This window comes from Budorcas taxicolor, chromosome 16 (genome assembly GCF_023091745.1).
Source record: "Budorcas taxicolor isolate Tak-1 chromosome 16, Takin1.1, whole genome shotgun sequence".
NCBI classification, from domain to species: domain Eukaryota; kingdom Metazoa; phylum Chordata; class Mammalia; order Artiodactyla; family Bovidae; genus Budorcas; species Budorcas taxicolor.
In genome coordinates, this window is record NC_068925.1 from 56176525 (window position 1) to 56195487 (window position 18963).

The following is an 18963-nucleotide window of genomic DNA, read 5'->3' on the forward strand; positions in this document are numbered from 1 at the left end:
AAGTAGTATAATTTTAACATGTAATATATATTATTTATAATCATAATTATTATATAGACTATATAAATTAATATAAATGTATTACTGAAATATTTTTGAGGGGGTACTAAATCTTCAAACCCAATATATGTTTTATGCTTATAGCACCAGGGAACTCAGATTAGGCTTATTTTAGGTATCATTATCCAGATGTGGCTAGTGGTTAGTATACTGGGTTGTGCAGATCCAGAGATTCGATGTATTCCTAATAAAAACTGCAGCAGATGTTTCTGTGGACATCCACATGCTGATTCTAAAGTATGTTTGGAACTTCCAAGGACAAAGAACAGCAAAGGTAAACCTGAAGACCAAAACTGGAAAACATATATCACCACATGAAGACAATGTGGTGTTGGTAGAAGGACAGAGAAATAGATCAATGAAACTGAAACATAAACAGTCACCTGATTGTGACTAGATTATGATATTATATACAAAAATCAATTCTAGATGGATTACAGATCAAAATGTGAAATAATAAACCTTTCAAAAGAAAACAGAAAAATATCTTCATGATCTTGGGAAGGGTGAAGATTACTTAAACCGCTGATAAAGGAAAATTTGATAAGTAAGACTAAAAAGCCACAGGCTTACCTCCTCCTGATGGAAGGTAGGAGGCAATGTTGGTGAAGGTGCAAAGGGAGGTGGAGAGATAACCTTCCTTTCTTCTAGCTGTGCCATTATTTCCTTTCGTCTTCGATGTAGCTCATCTAGACTAGGATGGGGCTGGGGAGGAGGCGGAAGCCGACTGTACGGAAGCTCCTGAAAGTGAAAAGATGAGTACAAATTGAAAAAGAATTTTAGGACACATTGATTCACTTAGCACATATTTTGAATAACTAGCCTGTATACTCATCTGCTGTGATTCATGGGGTCGCAAAGAGTCAGACACAACTGAGCGACTGAACTGAACTGATACTCATCTTAACATCTGGAAATAGCAAGACTTAATAAAACAAAACAAAACCCCTAAAAGTTCTCAGGACTTCCCAAAGACCTAAATGTAAGTTTCTTTTTCTTGGTCACAGACCATACTTTCTAAATGAATCTAGAAATGTTAATAAAATCATCTAACATTTTCAAAAACTAAGATGGGTTAGTGGGAGTGGGGTGGTAATTTATTTCCCTTTTAATAGTAAAAAAATAAATAAAACCTAAACCTATGAAGATTATGAAAAGGTGACAAAAGATGCTTTCTTTTAAAAGAATTAACTGATCAAAGCGTTATTACCATGATAAAAGGTTAAACAAAAAATCACTGTAAGCAACAGTCTAATTAAATCTACATTAATAATAATAAAAAGAACTCAGCATACTCTGTTGTATGAAGGTCTGATCTGAGTTGGGTGTGGAGCCACTGGATAGTAACCTTCCATTTGTTGATATCTTTCTCTGGGTTCTGGTACATAGGGTGGCACTGCTGCAGGTGGAATCTCAATGGGTATAGGACTTTCTCGGAAAATCTCCTCTCTTGCATAAGACTGAGCAGGGTATACTCGACGGCCATCATAGTGTGGTGGGTACATAGGTGGGTACTGTTGTGGCTGTGTGCCATACTGTGAGTTTACTACACGATCTTGGAGGTATGGCGGATAATGATCCAAGTAGGGAGCACCAGGTTCAGGAGCAGATGGTGGAGGTCGGACAAAACGGGACACACACTGTGGTGGTGGTGGATAGTACATACCTGTACAATACAAAAGAGCAACCAAAAGCAACAATCAGCCAATCTATTTTTCTATGTAATACTTTTCTTTTCAAAATATTTCAACAGCAAAGAATAAAAAATCCACTCATTTTTTAGATGTTTTCCCCTCTGCGTAGGTATGTAGTCAGGCTAGACTTATGAAAAATATCAAGCAAAAATTCTCCTTCCAAATTATTGAAAACATCAATCTACTCACAGTCTACAACAGTAAACTGGCTCTCTCAATTCTCTGATCATCTTTCTGGTGTGCCTAATATACTGCAAACACTGGAAAGCAAAAAAACTATTTTCCTGAAGCTTAGGTTCCACAAATCTTTCATTTGCTTAAGTTTAGAATGTGAGACTGAGTTAACTGGAAAGAGATATGGCCCTCAAAAGATCCATTCTGCTGGTATAGATAGATAGAGTGGCTAATTGCATAACTCCAGAGTTCTTTTTTTTGGCCATGCTGAAAGGCACGTAGGCTCTAGTTCCCCAACCAGGGACTAACCTGTGCCCCCTGCAGTGGAAACATGGAATCTTAACCACTGGACTGCCAGGGAAGTCTCCTAGAGTTCCCGACCCAACAGTTGTGGCAGTAGCTTCCCAATTTCAAGACATTTACCTCAACTGATGAGCTCCTCTGTTGACAATTAGGACAGAAGCTTCCTATATATATTTTCTTCATTGTTTATTTTTTTTAACATGAATTACATTATGTGAAAACTCATTCTCCATACCTAGTATTACCATTAAAACTGGCTATGTCTGTTTTCTCAAATACCTTCTTCCTATTTTCTCACCACATTAGTCCAGACCTCAAGTCACACCTGGATTAACAATAGTCTTACTCCTCCTTGACTCTAGACTCTCAATTTACAATCCATTTGTAAATTTTCCTTTCTATTCCCAAAACCTCTATTTAGGGCATTCTTCCAGAGGCTTTTGAGTCCTCAAGTTCTCAATGATCTTCCTTGAGTCCTGCAGTTAATTTCTACCACACTAATATTAACCACCACAACTGAACACCTCATTTCAAACATGTATATAGATATACTCTTAACACATATAGTTTTCTATTCTTTCTAATATTGACTCTGTACTATAAACTCTTTAGAAGTACATATTTGCATTTTTTCATGTATATTATAGGACCTAGAAAAAAATATTACGTGACAACCAAAAGGAAAAATTGTACCATGTGTGTTTTATATTCACCATAATATTATATTCTTTTCTCATGCTTGAAGAAAACTTTTGTCAGGAGAATATATACTGCCTCAGCAAATTTCCATTGTCTACCTGAATGACTTATTTCCATAAATATGTAAACACTTTTAATATACAACTGCTTCTAGCAGTTAGGGTAAACTGGTTTTCCTAGCTTTGCTACTTCATTTATTTCATATTATTTAGCTGACCATATAACTTCATTTTTTTCCCAAGTATTAAAAAAAAGCATTTATTTATTTTGAGGAGGTTACTGAAAATATGGTCACTCTTACTTGAAATCATTCTTGTAACTCCTAAGAAAAGTGACTGACATAAATGAAAGATCATTACCCTGCTGATAAGGTGCTGGTTCAAACGGCGGAGCGGCTCCTCGAGGATCCTGGTAATAAACATCAGCCTGCTGTGCTGGATAGAGCTGAGAACCTCGCGCCACCATCTGAAGAGGTTTAGTGACAGGCATAGGGGGCAGCTCTGTTGGTCCTCTTGGAGGTACAGGATGTGGATTAACAGGCAAGGCAGAAATACTCTTAGGGACTGATTCTAGCCTACAGGAGCAAGAGTCTGCATGTCAAGTTTAAGGTCTTGAAAACATTTCTAAATGTATACAAACTGTTACATGTTAAAAAAAAAAAACAAACTGCCAAAATTTGGGAAACAGTTTCTTCCAATAACCATTGTTTTCCACAAATTTTGCAAACTTTGATCTTATGTCACCGATACTGTTCCTCAAAATATCACTGGCACATGAAATAGAAATAAAGAACAACAGAATAGAGCCATCCAGTTAAGGGTTTTCCCCTCCCCTAAACAAAACACTGATTATTCTTTCTTCCTTCTACTTTATGTCAATAAAGAAACTTTAAATAAATGTTAGTAAAAACAACGTACAGGTCAGGAGGGGACCCAGGGGCACTACTGCTCAGGTGATCGATCTTTCCTGGTTTCAGACTGGACTCGTAGCTGGGGTCTGTCCCTCGTGGAATCAGTTGTGTTACTGTATTCCCTGATGATACAATCCCATTTGGCAGAGCAGGGGTTTTTCTGCTAGGCAGATCCACTGCCCCTTCTTCCGGAAGGATAGCTGTTGAAGGCAGGCCCACCTCATTAAGTTGACCCAAAGAGGCACTCAGGGGTCTTCTGGGAACCAGGCGTTTGTTCATTTTACGAAATCTATAGAAAAAGCAAAGGTGCACAACAAAAACCAAAATTGTGGAAGCAAAAATCAAGAAATAAAATGTATTTAAGATACAAAAGGAAAAGATACTGAGCATATCACTTTCTAGAAATTCTCCTGTAACACTGGCTCTAGCTATCATCTTGGAAACTTGTGTATATATATGTGTGTGTCTGCATATATATACAGACACACATACACAAACTTTGGAGTAGGGGTTGGGGGGGACCACCCATCAACAGTAACTACTGTTAACAGTTTGGTATATAATACACATTTTTCCACTCTATGCACTAGATTAATATTCTTACGTTTGTAAGATTATTATTTACAGAACTAGTGTTATATATGGCAAAGAGTCAGACACGACTGAGTGACTGAACTGAACTGAACTGATAGCTGCTTAGTAAATTTTTTCCTCTACTTCAAAATCTTAACTATTCCTTTATGTCAGTATACCTAGGTTGCCCCTAATTTTTGCTATTAAAACAATGTGGTAATAGAAAATTATATACATATACTTCACACCTGTGTAAATAACCAAAAGCAGAATTACTAAGTTTAATGTATGCACATTAGAAATTGTTATAATGTCCAAAGCTATTATAACTCCTACTGATTAAAAGAAAAAAAAAAGGGCTTTTTTTCAATATCTTATTAAACATTGGCTAGTCTCAGTCTCTGACAGTTAAAAAAAAAATCAAGTTTTATTTTAATTTGCATTTCTTTAACAATTAGTGAAACTGAACATAGTTTCACATGTTTGCTGGCCATTTGTGTTTCTTCGGTGAATTGTTTACATGTCTGATCCATGTATTTACTGGTTCTTCTCTTTCTTATAGATTTGTAAGAGATCATTTTGTGTTACAGGTATCATGTCATTTCACCACCATTTTTCCTTCTTTTTTACATCTGTGGTGTTTGAGCCATTATCTTAATTTTTAACTTTCATTTAATCAAATTTATTCATCTTCTTTATGCATGCAGGTGTCATTCTTCAAAAATCCTTTCCTGGGCTCCCCTAGCAGTTTAGTGGTAAAGAAACCACCTGCCAGTGCAGGAGACAGGTTTGATCCCTTGTCCAGGAAGATCCCACATGCCACGGGGAAACAAAACCTGGGTGCCACAGCTACTGAGCCTGTGCTCTAGAGCCTCGGAGCTGCAACTACTGAGCCCGTGTCCTGCAACTACTGAAGCCTGAGTGCTCTGGAGCCCATGCTCCGCAAACAAGAGAAGCCACAGCAACAAGAAGCCTGTGCACTGCAACTAGAGTAGTCTCCACTCACCACAACTAAAGAAAAGCCCATGCAGCAATCAAGACCCATGCAATCAAAAATAAATAAATAAAATTATATTTAAAAAAATCCTTTCCTACATATGATGACGTAACAACAACAACAAAAATCTCTAAGTACTCTATAGTTTTCTCCTAAATATTTAAATCTCTGAGACATTTATAATTATTTTTCAAATAGAGTTGTTTCATCATTATATTTTTTTGATATTGATGTGAAATGCCACTTTTTTTCACATTGCTGAGTTCCTATATGTATCTGGAATTCTTTCTAGATTTTCGACTGTATTTCATTGGTCTATTTATTCCTATGCTAATACCACAGTTTTTATACTTTAGCTTCATAAAACAGGTTAATATTAATACTTTTTAGTCTAGTCCCCACTGAAGACTTTTTTCCCCAGAATTTCCTGGTTATTGGCATATTTTTTCTTCCAAATGAATGAATCTGTTAGGGCCAAAAAATCATCCTGTTAAGATTCTGAGATTTCACTGAATTTACTGTTTAAGAGAAAATAAAACCTCTATAATGCTAAGTCTCATCCAAGAACATAGTATGCTTCATTTAGTCAACTCTTATAATTCAATTCAATATAGATCCTGGGTATTTATTAGATTATTTGGTGTTTAACTTTTTTTGTTGTTAATGCAAAAGGGATTTTAATGTCACCTTATTTTTTAACTGGTTATGTTTCCCTTTTTAGTTTATATGAAAGCAATTCATTTTTTGCTTTCATATAATTTTTTGATTTGCTGAGTAAGTGAGTGAGTGAGTGAAGTCGCTCAATCGTGTCCGACTCTTTGCGACCCTGTGGAGTGTAGCCCACCAGGCTCCTCAGTCCATGGGACTCTCCAGGCAAGAATACTGGAGTGGGTTGCCATTTCCTTCTCCAGGGGATCTTCCCAACCCAGGGATCGAACCCAGGTCTCCCACATCACAGGCAGACGCTTTAACCTCTGAGCCACCAGGGAAGCCCCAGTTCTTGGTTCTTTTGATTCTAGCATTTCTCTTGAATTTTCCCATTTAATGATTTTGGATATTTTATTCTATTGCTTACATACATTAGCTATAACTTCCAGAATGTTAAATAACACTTTTTACTAGCAGAAAAATTTCCCTGACTCTTGTCTGAAACAGGACTGTATCTAATAAACTAATGCCAAGTAAGCATCAGGCTACCATGCTGGCTCTTGATTTGAGATATAATTATCATGTTGGGAAAATATCTATGACATTTTTGTTCTACCAAGGAAACTTGATGGACATCAAATATTATTCAAATGCGTTTTGGTATCTTTGGCTATGATCACATGGTTACAAAACACTTCTTCTCTAACCTACAGTAATTATACTGTGTTACCTTTGCACCTTTGTAATGGTGTCTATTTTAATATACTGAATTCCAAGTTATAATAGCTGGGATTTAAAAACTATCATGTGAGGTGAATCTGTAGCTTTTTTAAATTGTGCTATCTTTGTCAAATTTAGTGTCAGTGTTACACATATTTATAAAACAATTAAGAGGTTTTTTCCTTTCTTTTTACTCTGTGCTGGAGGTTTAACATCATTGAAATTATCTGGTCCTTGAAAGTTGAAAGAATCTATAATAATGAGCCTGGCAGTAAATATTTTCTTGACAGACCAAAGGGCAAATTTTTCCACTGGAAATGCAATTTTCAATTAGTTAAGTTCAATCAGTTAAAGCTGATGAAAATTCTGAGACTTTTAATTTCGGGGAGGAGGTAATGAAAATGACTCACTTCTAGATCTAGTTAACCATCAGTAGTTTTCCATTTGTAGGCACAATGTAATGAAAGGTAAGGAAACTGATTTGCTTTTCTTTTTTTAAAGTTTTGTATTACTTTCTACACATTTCCTATTCATCAAAGGGAATGCAAATACATTTCTTCCTATTTCTCAATGGCAGAAAATTATTCTCTAACAAATTATTGGAAGGTTGAGTCTGATGACTTTCAAACTTACTTTTCCAGTTCCTCCTGTGAGTGTGCAAATGTACAGCTGGCCCCCCGAGGGCATCCTCCTCTCTGCTTCATGTCTCGACACATGTATGTTTTATATTTGCTATGCTGTGGAGGCTAAGATCAAAATTAAACATTAGCTATTTAAAATAACGTAAATTTTGTGTCGCTATTTAAAGAACTTAATAATCCAGATGAATAACTCAGACTAACTTATACACTTATCTAGACTACTCAGAGCAAAAGTGCTGGAACATTATCCTGTCTGAGGTCTTAGAAGAGTCCAAAAATAAATTACTTAAAAAATGTAGCCCTGATTTTTCTATGTTGATATTAACTGTCAAACATGTCACATCACATAAATTCTTGATTCAATCTCATGAGGGCTCTATGATCTTCCTTCCAACATTTTACAGTGGACAAGCAAACCCCTGGAGTTTAGGACCTTCAAATACTTAACCTGTCTTTTAATACTTGATTTGGATAGTGTTCAATGTAACTATGCTTACAATTATGTTCCTTTATAACGTACTACAAATCTACATGGGAAGAACTTAAAAGTTAATATTATTTTTGTAATAGGGAGTTAAAAAGTAATTTTAACTAAATTTTAACATTAATTTTTCTAAATATCTTAGTCATAAAATAAAGTTCTGATCTTAGATTGGGAAAAGCATATGTGTACTATTCGACTTTGCAGGACACTTCTAATATTTCTTAGTTTTAAAGAAATTGTGAATATTTATCTGAGCCAGATAAATTAATAACAAAATTTTAACTTCTCAAGCTTACTATGGCAAAATAAAAGATAAAGTGAACCTAACATAAATTCTGAGGGTGAAATGAAATCATTGGGAGTAATATTTTAAATTCCAGCCATAACATAGGCTATTATATTTTACTGCCATATATTCCATTAAAAAATATCTGAGGAAAATTTAGCCCACTGGCATAAGACACATTATGAATGAAAAATATTTAAATAATAATAGAGAAAAAGCATTTACAGAATACATGAACAGTACTGGAGAAATACAGCATTAGCCCTAAAAAGTAATACTTATAATCAAACAGAAAAGCAATAGTAGCCAGGAAAAGACTAAGTTTATATAACTGGAATAACCTTTAACATGGAATCAAATGCTGCTATATCCAACGTGAAAAGTGACTCCAGCACGACATCATGCCAACAGGGATTACTTAACTTCAATGCCGTCAGGCAAAATTACTAGGCTAATCCAGTAAACTGGCTGCTAACCATTCTAAACTATATATCTTATTATTTTTGTTACATTTTTCTTGATGTCTAATCGAATAGGGAGTTAAAAATAGATTTTTAATTTTTAGTTTAATTTCTAGTCTTTAGAGTCTAAAAATATTCTCGTCATCTTATTGGGTTAATTTTTATCTGTAAGGATAACCACAGTAGCTTACTTCTAAATTTCAAACACCTCCCTTACCTGCTGTTGATCTGTTCCTTTTTTGCTGTGATTCTGGATATAATCAACCAGCCCATGTACCACTGTACGCACAGCAACCAACCCATTTTCTAGCTGTTCCCAAGTAGGAGGAGGAGCATCTATACAACAAACAAAAAAATTTTTTCAAACTATGTTATTCAAAGTTCTGCCCAGTACTAAATTAGTAAAGGAGTATCAGCACTTCAGTGGAATTAAGCTAAGTTTCATATAGCTATTCATGAAATAGCTTATTCACCTAAACATCATTTTAAATAAATAAATATATCCTTTTAAAGTAGGGGTTGCAAATAACTAAAATAGCTACAGAGAGTGTGAAGGTAACATGCAGGAATGAAATATGACAGATAATAAACAGCATCTGTCATCAGACCCTTATTGTTGGAAATAACAATAAACAGTGACAGGCCTGGTGCTCCGTGATGACCTAGAGGGGTGGGGTGGGGTGGGGTGGGGTGGGGTGGGCTGGGGTGGGAGATAGGAAGGAGGCTCAAGACAGAGAGGATATATGTATACTTATGGCTGACTGACGTTGTTGTATGGCAGAAACTCACACAACACTGTAAAGCAATTATTCTCCAATTAAAAAAAAATAACTCACATTAGAATCGAAAAATAAGAGATAAAGTGATTTTTAAAAAAAGGGTGACAGGGACTGTGTTAAAGAGTATGTCTCCCATCTAAGGTTACGGTGACTACTCAACTTTAGCTGACTGTTGTTATGTGAAGATGCAAGCATGACACTTCTAGATACACTTCTGTTTCCCAGGGAAAACTGAAATTTGAGATTTTTATGTAAGAAGTTTTAGTTTTTAAATGTTTGCACCTAAAAAAGTGAGAGTATAGTACAGACCAACACACTTTGGATCAAATGTAATTGTGAACTGCCTATAGTCAAGCCAAATTGTAATGTCTATTTTGAAATTTTGTTTAAGTACTGGTAAACAGAATGCTTAAAAAGTTTAATAGAAGAGCTATTATATAAAGCAGTTGTGCTATACACACTCTTCATTTAGTAAGTGCTGTGATTTCCTAAAGGAAAAATTAACTACAAAGCTAAATATGAAATGTTCTCTAAAAGAAATATAAAATGAAGCAAGAATGCATATATATAAATGACTTCCTGTTCGAACACTGAAAAACTTCTGGGCGATGGCATTTGAACTATGCTTTGAAAGACACATGGAACTTCATCAGGAAAAAAGGATAAAGGCACAGAGAAAGTAAAGAGAACAGTAATACACAAAGTATTTTACTGAATACCTACAAAGTTTCAGGTATTATTCAAGTTGCTCAAGAAGCAGTAGATATCAAAACAAAAATCCTTATTCTGTTAAAGGAGAAAAGCCAGACAATAAATAAGATAAATAATCAAAACACAAATTATCTAGAGAATGATGAGTTGAATAAATAGAGCAAAGAAAGGGAGTGGAACAGGTATGTGCAAAATTTTAGACAAGGTTGCCTGTAAAGGGCTCCTTGAGAAGGTTACATTTGATTAGAGACTCAAAAGTAGGGTTTGAGTGTGCCTTGTGGATCTATTATGATATATGGGGAGAAAAACATTCCAAGAAGAGGAAGAATAAGTACAAAAGCCCTAATATGGGATTATGCCTGACATGTTAATGGAGGTGAAATCTGGAATGAATGAGGTGGGAAAAGAGTACAAGAAGCTGGAGAGAGGTAAAGGAAGACCAGATCATGTGAGGTCTGGTAAGTCACAGAAAAGACTGGCTTGTATTGAGTGATGGAAACCACTGGAGTTTTTAGCAAAGGGGTAATAGAATCACTCTGGCTCCTATGTTAAAACTAGACAAACAGGAGGCTAGTCCATCATCCATGAAGATAGAAGAGGGAGGTAGTAGACAGGTGATAAGTAGATGGATCCTGAATGGATTTTAAAGGTAGACCCTATGGGGTATGTTCATAGATTAGATGTACCTTATGAGAGAAAGATGAGTTAATGATATCTCCAAGGTATTTGGCCTGAGGAAATGGAAGAATGCAGTTGTCACTAATGGGAATGATGGGTGGGTGGATGGGTGGAGGATATGGGCTGGAACTCACTTTTAGACAGACTAATCTTATAATTATTAGATTTTCAAGTAGAACTACTGGATAACAGGCAGGCAGATATATAAATGAATCTAAGAAGAAAATCTAGGCTGTAAATACCAAGTTACACAGATTTTAAAACACCATCAACTGTAATATGTATCATCATTTTATGTGCTACCAAAATTTAAAAAATTGCTAATTATTACATGTCACTGATTATACAAATGCAGCCCAATTTCAGAAATGCTAAAATCTGAAAAAAGGTGGGCCTCAGAACTGATGAAATATAGCAAGTTTGTGAGTCATACAAATAAAATCTAAAGCTGTGAGACTAGATGAGATTATCTAGGCAATGAGTATAAATAGGAAAGAGACATAAGGATTAAATTCTGGAAGCACATCAAAGGTTAGAAAATATGGGGGGGAAAAAAAAAGTTTAAAGGTTATGGAGAGAAGAAGAAATCAGCAAAAGAGGCTGAGAACGAGGTTTCAATGTAGTAAGAAGAAAACTAGGAGAGTACAGTGGCCTAAAAGTGAAAAGAGTGGTACAAGGAGTAGAGAGTAAACAACTATGTTAAATGCTAACAGGTCAAACACAAAGAGAATCAAGAATTGATATCTGGAATTAGCTGCATGGAAGTCACTTGTGACCTTGAGAAAAGCAACTTTGATTGAGTGGTAGAGATAAATGTCTGATTGGAGTGTGTTCAAGAGAGTGCTATAAAAAGTATAGAACTGGAATTGTAGGTAGATGGCAAATGATGTCAAAAGTGGGTTTTGATGAAAAGAACGATAAAATGTTTGTATGTTGACAGAGCTACTCTATAGAGAAGGAAAACTGATGACATAAGAAACAGAGGCTACTGGAAGGATACACTTGACAAGATGATATTGATACATAAGGAAAGAGGGTGGCCTTAGCTAGAAGGGTTTAACCATTGTCACACAAGGAAGGAGTAGAATATATTGGCTCAGACTGATGTAGACAGATTGGTGACTGATGAAGTAGTGAGCTTATGAAGTGATCTTTTGATTGCTCAGAATGTTCAAAGCACAGCAGTGGGGAAAAAATAAAATCACTGTGTTCTAAAAATAGATCTTAGAATCCCTGGCAGTCCAGTGGTTAGGACTCTGGGCTCCACTGCAGGGGACCCAGGTTCACTCTCTAGTCAGGAAACTAAGATCCTGAATGCTGTGCAGCATGGCCAAAAAATAAAAAAATAAAAATTGATCTTAACTGATTTGATTAAGCAACTTTGGTAATAAATTTACTACTCTGCAATGTCACAGTCAAGTGTTCCAAGCCTTATTCTACAGGCAATGCATGTCACTAAAAGTGTGAGTGTCAAAATCAGAGATGTGATTTATTTTGCAGCAGTAAGCAGATTAGATTAGAAGAATCAAAAGAGTAGAGGAGAATGGAAGGCATTTAGTTTCAGGAAAAGGAATGAGGCACTCATTGAGGCAGTATTAATCTATGGGATAGAGAGATATTGTGAAAGAACAGACAAATCTTGTCTGACATGGTGTGTAGAGCAAGTGAAAAGAAAAGATATGAGGTAAGACAAAAGACTCAGGTTTTAAGCTTGCATACTTCAGAGAAGCAGGTCATTTATTGAGAAAGGGAACACAGAAGGAAAAGCAAGTATCAAGTGAAGATGAGTTTGCTTTGAAACACTGAGCAGAGAGGATGTAGAATCTCAGAAAGCATTTGGGAAAGTAGGTCTGGAGTGATGAACAGATAATAGTGACAGAGGTATTTGGGAGTCTATTATCTGTGAAGGAATAATACCTGATGCTGATAATGAATGACAAACATCTTCAACCGGAGTGTAGAGAAAGCAAAATTCCAAGAACACAAGCAGCCTACTCTTTAGGGGGCAAGAGAGGAAAGAGTAGACAAAGTGAACAAAATAAGACAAAACTAGCATTCAGACAGGCCAGAAGAGAATCCTAAGACTACAGAAAGATAAGGTATCAAGACAGTTTATCAAGGAAGTAGTTAACAACATTACCAAATGCTGAAGACAAGAAATTTAAGAAGCCTTTGGAATTAGAAATTAGGAAATTACTAGTGAATATTAAGAGCTTTTTAGTTCAGTAGTAGGAATAAACATAAGGACAGTAGCATATAAGCTAACACACCCAAGATGTAAGTATCAGGTGAAAAATGAAGGTTGGTTGATTTTTAGGCTAAGGAGAAGGAACAGGAAATGGCTTGACAAATTAGACATGCAAAAGAGGATATGTGATAGAACAAGATTATTGTGGAGAAGGGAAAGTTAGGGCCAAAAAAATGCAATTAAGGACACTTTATACAGAAAAAAAAACAACAACTGGAGTTTTGTCAAAAGAGATGAAAATGGTAAAAATATAGCACACTGTTGTGATGAGACAAGGAAGAAACATAAAGGATCACAGAAAGAATCTATTTTCCTGGTGAAGTGAACAGAACAGTAAAAAGTATTAAATAAATATTAGTTGAAGTAACAAACAGAGAGACAAGATTAGGGCTAGAAACTTAACTACTACAGAAAAGATTCAGAATTACTACTCTGGGAAATTCTAGAGAAATGTAACAAAAGACAAAAGAATCACTGAATAGTACTAAGGTACATATAGGATAGTCCATTAATTCCCCCTGGATTTACCTGGACTAGGGTCAATGTTTGCTAATAGCTCCAAATGGGGTCTTAGTCGATTCAAGTTTGCTGGATCTCCAGTCCGCTGGAGAGCAATTGTTAGTTCCTGAACACTTTGTGCAAAAGAGGCTGGGGTCTGCAACTTAAAAAAAGATCAATATTAACTTCCCCCAAAGACCAGATAATCCTTTAAAAATAAAGATTATTTACAAGATCACAATCATTTTTTGCAATTAATTATATTTAATTTTTATCCTCGCCCACATCCCATGCATTGGCCAACTGGATCACTCGCTCCCTGAAGAAGCCTTGCACTTCTCTGCATCCACAAGTTGGTATATTGTATACTCTCTTCTCTCTGCCATTACATTCCTCAAATGTGAGATCTTTCTCAATTCCTCAGTTTGGAAATACTCTTTAGAGCTCAGGTTCTTACAGCACCATGTTAGTTTGCCTCCTGGATCCATTCAAATAATTGAAATTTGGAAGTACAGTCTAGAGATAATGTTCTACAACAACAAAAGCAATGAAACTGGAGTCAAACTGAGTTTGAATTCAAGTTCTGTTATAGACCAAAGGTTACGGCACCATATACAGTATTTACAGACTCGATCTGAACTCACCTGTTGCACGGACTACATAATTTGTGTTCATTCCCGTTCAGAAAAAGTCTGTGTTTGGTTTGGGATTCTTGGAAGCTATCAGGTTGCGTGTTTTCCTAAGGCTTAATGGACACACATACTTTCCCTAACTCTCCTAAGGTGGCCAATATATTTGACCGTTAAAGAAAAGAAAAAGATTAGGTGATGCTTCCCTAGTGGCTCAGTTGGTAAAGAACCTGCCTGCAATGCAGGAGACCCGGGTTTGATTCCTGGGTTGGGAAGATTCCCTGGAGAAGGAAATGGCAACCTACTCCAGTATTCTTGCCTAGAGAATTCCATGGACAGAGGAACTGGGCAGGCTACAGTCCATGGGATTGCACAGTCGGATATGTCTATGCGACTAACTTCCACTTTTCACAACTAAGGGGTTCTTACTTGAAAACATTTAGCTCTGTGGTTTATTAATATAGAAGAGGGCTACTCTCACCTTATAAAACTGACTGCATTCTGCCTATGACATGTGCATCTTTCTAAATAAACTTACTTTCACTTAAAAAAAAATACATGTATGAAACTTTTTCTCCCCTACAGGTCGTTTTAAAAGGTATATTTTAAATAGCATAGATTAAAAAAAACATGGAGTAACACAACTAACCATTAAAATGGTGACATGCCTTTTATTCAATTTTTTCATCTTTGCATGTTTTTCACATACTTATAATGGGCTATTTAAAAACTTCTGGATTTGTTTACCATTAACATTATAACAAAGATATTTTAAAAATATCTAACCGACTTTATTATAAAATACTTCAAAGTATTGTCTAATGTAACTCCTATGCATCTATCACTGAGATTTAACAAAAATATTTCACTAACATTTTTAAAAAGAAATTTAATGCTATTTAATAGCTGAAGAGGTTATCTCTCCTGACATAACTGCAATTTTATTGGCCATGTAACTACTCAGTGTTCTGAGTAGATGTATATTAACTTCTTTAACCATCCCCTTATTTTATCCTTTATAAATAATTTAGCAAATTAACACTTTTGAGTTTGTAAGTTTTTTGAAAGTTTGGATTATTCCTTTAAAATAAATTCCTGGAAATAGTAACTTTGGTAAAGGACATGAATATTTTGAGGTTCAGGGACTTCCCAGTGGTCCAGTGGTTAAGACTCCTCTTCTGCTACAGGGAACTAAGATCCCGCATGTGAAAGTAATAGAACACTGTAAATCAACTATATTTCAATTTAAAAACGGAAAAATTTGAGGCTTCACTGACAAGTTAGTTCCTCCAAAATCGGTAATCCATTTTACAAACCATCAGCAATGAATGACAATATATGTTTCTTTATATAGTTTAACAGACAATATTTGTCATGTTACTGTTTTAGATGTGTATTTATTATTGGGGCCCATTCTATCCCATCAATTAGATATACTTCCTCTTTGTGAACTCTAAATTCATATTTATTAATTTAGTATGGTTATTGATTTTCTTGTCACTTTTAATAAGTTCTCTATTTCCATCATCCAATACAGTAGCCCTTAGCTATGTAAGGCTATTAAAAACTTTAATATAAAAATTTTAGTTTATCAGTCACACAAGATACACGTCAAGTCTTTAACAGCCAAGTATGGCTGCTGCTGCTGCTGCTAAGTCGCTTCAGTCGTGTCCGACTCTGTGCGACCCCATAGACGGCAGCCCACCAGGCTCCCCCGTCCCTAGGATTCGTGATCACCATATTGGACAATGCATTGTATATAGATTTTCATTATCACAGGAAGTTCTATTGCTCTATATAGTAACAACATATCACACTGCAAACTTCATTTACCAGTTTGTTGCATGAAAGTTTAGGACATTAAATTCAAATTAACGCTCACAATGTGAGCAAATTATTACAGAGTATACATTTAGGTATATAGTCCAGTTCAGATAAGAAGGTTAATAACCTCCTACTAGAGTTTTCACAAAAGTCAGTCAAGTTTCTCTTCAGAAGTAGAAAGGAACTCCCCTTTTAGATCCTGATTAAGGTTATAATCAGTCCATTACATAATTTCACACCTAGGAGTGGCAGGTAAAGTTTTGGTAAAGGCATCTACTGCTACTGCTGCTGCTAAGTCACTTCAGTCATGTCCGACTCTGTGGGACCCCATAGACAGCAGCCCACCAGGCTCCCCCGTCCCTGGGATTCTCCAGGCAAGAATACTGGAGTGGATTGCCATTTCCTTCTCCAATGCATGAAAGTGAAAAGTGAAAGTGATGTCGCTCAGTCGTGTCCAATTCTTAGTGACCCCATGGACTGCAGCCCACCAGGCTCCTCCATCCCTGGGATTTTCCAGGCAAGAGTACTGGAGTGGGTTGGCAGTGCCTTCTCCACAGGACAGAAGAAATAATATATAATGAAAATTATGCATCTCATAGTTATAAAACACATTTCCTAATTCTTTGACATCAACCTACTACTCATTTTAAGAATCTTATCTTTAGAAATAGCAACAACAAAAAAAAAGGGTGGGGTGGGGTGGAGAGAATAGCCTGGGAAGAGGTTTGAGTGGCTAAGAGCTGGATTCTTGAGTCAGAATGTCCAAGTTCCAATCCAGCTCTGTCACTTATTACCAGTATGACCCTGGAGAAATGTACTTAACCTGCCTCTGTTTCTGTATAAAAGGAATATTACAGGGCTGTTGAGAAGATTAAATGAATTATTTAAAACTACCAGACAGGGAGTTCCCTGGTGGTCCAGTGGTTGAGACTTGGCACTTTCACTACCATGGCCAGGGTTTAATCCCTGGTCAGGGAACCAAGATCCCATAAGCCATGTGGTATGGCCAAAAAGTAAAACATTCTAAGCAAAGTATTAACACATTAAAATAAAAAAAAATAATAATTAAAACTACCAGACACACAGTAAGTGCTCAGTAAGTGTTAAATATTTTTTATTTAGGCTACTCTTACATACCGACATTTCTTTAAATTAAATATAGGGTGGACTCTCACATACAGTCTCATTTTATGGTTATAAGGATTAAAGATAAAAGAGCAAAAATTAAGGAAAATAGTAGAAATTTTTTAAAAATCATTGAACATAATATATACAAATGGCACTTAAAGACTTTATACAGCTCTTTCACAAATTTCATGTTGAATTACAACAAAACCAGCTTAAATATTTACTCTATAGCTTTAAGAGAATTAAATATAGCTTTTAGAGTCAGAAATTTTAGGGGTCTGACCTAAAATTCATGTGTACTTAAGTGATCTTTTCATCATGACAAACAACAATTAAAAGTAGAGATAAACTGAAAATCTGATCAAATTTAGAATGGTTGGTAACTTATTATGTGAAATTTTCCTGGCTGAGAGGCACAAGAAACCTCAGTGTACACATCTTTCAGGCTATTAAATAGGTGCTCCAGGAAGAAGATAAAAGCATTTAGAAAATGAGTTTAACGAATATACTGATTAAAACTCAGAGAAAAATAAAAGGGAGAGAGGCAATGAGAAAATAGACAGGAGACTCTCGATGGGATGGAAAACAGCACTGTATAAAATGTAAAACATTGATTAAATCAATTCTTATATAAGCAATGTCAACTACACCTCAATTTAAAAACCTTTATATGAACAAACTGGCATTATGATGTGACTAGTTATGACATGACACTCAGCTATAGAGAATATAATTTACAAGAGCCTGATATATAGTATTCATTTTAATACATATTTGTTAAATAAATGAATTACCAAATTCCACGATTAGTCCAAGAAGTAAAGAACAAAAAAAGTCTACCTTGTCAATAATGGACTGCATATGAGATTTGTGAGATTGGTCCCCATACAGCAAAGAGGACCACTGGTCTGGTGCAATTCGCAAGCCTGCTTCCATAGCAATCTGCACTATCTGGGAGTCATGTTCTCGCCGCAGAGCTTCATAGGTTCTAAATTCTTCTTTCAGCTGCATCAAAGAAGAGTCTTCATCACGTTTGGTGACCTAATAAGACATATGTAATCTCATAATGAGTCAAGTAAGAAATAAACTGTGTTTATATATTATAAGACCACATAGAGACATGAAAATACTTTGAAAAGAAGAAAATTCTCATACAACTATTCTGAAAAACACTGTGCCTTTTTAGTTTGAGTGTCAGATGAGGGGATGCGACGGCCTCCTTACAGCTTGTTATCAATTAACAATTTTTTAGACAGGCTCCCCTGGCCCATGAAGTACTTGTTATATTTTGTGTCAAAAGCAGGAAACCTTGACTTTAAGAAGTAAGGAAAACAAAATGAACAGTAAGAGACACATACTGGATACCAATGTTTGAAGTGTGCTGATTCAATCTGGCATACAAAGGACTATGTTCTGCGTTACTGCATATACTAAAATCAAAATGCAAATGGAGCTCCACTGCTGTTTATGTGGAATTACGTCAGGAGCAAATAGCCACATAAAATGCACTCCCGCTTTAATAACTCTCTCTTTAGATCAATTCTGTTTGTAGTCTTGATGGAAAACTGACATGGCATTATAGTGTCTTCAAATAAAAAAATCCACATGCCTTGATTTGATCTTTGCTGTTCAATATCTACTATAAAAAATTCAATGCAACAAGATTTAACTTTAATAGGACACCATCTCCCTGGAGAAAGGAATGGCAATGCACTCCAGTATTCTTGCCTGGAGAATCCCATAGGCAGAGGAGCCTGGTGGGCTATAGTACACAGGGTTGCAAAGTCAGACATAGCTAAGTGACTACATTCTTGTTCT

General features: G+C 35.8%; 1 protein-coding gene across 1 annotated transcript in view; it reads right to left on the reverse strand.

Moving 5' to 3' along the window:
• The window catches only part of RC3H1 (ring finger and CCCH-type domains 1), a 67041-nt gene that overhangs the window by 11710 nt on the left and 36368 nt on the right, over positions 1-18963 (reverse strand). The window contains exons 6-13 of the mRNA XM_052653705.1: positions 17986-18186; positions 13595-13727; positions 8868-8986; positions 7412-7524; positions 3848-4129; positions 3290-3504; positions 1356-1726; positions 634-801 (exon numbers count right to left, since the gene is read on the reverse strand). Of these exons, the coding sequence (XP_052509665.1) occupies positions 634-801; positions 1356-1726; positions 3290-3504; positions 3848-4129; positions 7412-7524; positions 8868-8986; positions 13595-13727; positions 17986-18186 (1602 nt within the window). The remainder of the gene's footprint in view (positions 1-633; positions 802-1355; positions 1727-3289; positions 3505-3847; positions 4130-7411; positions 7525-8867; positions 8987-13594; positions 13728-17985; positions 18187-18963) is intronic.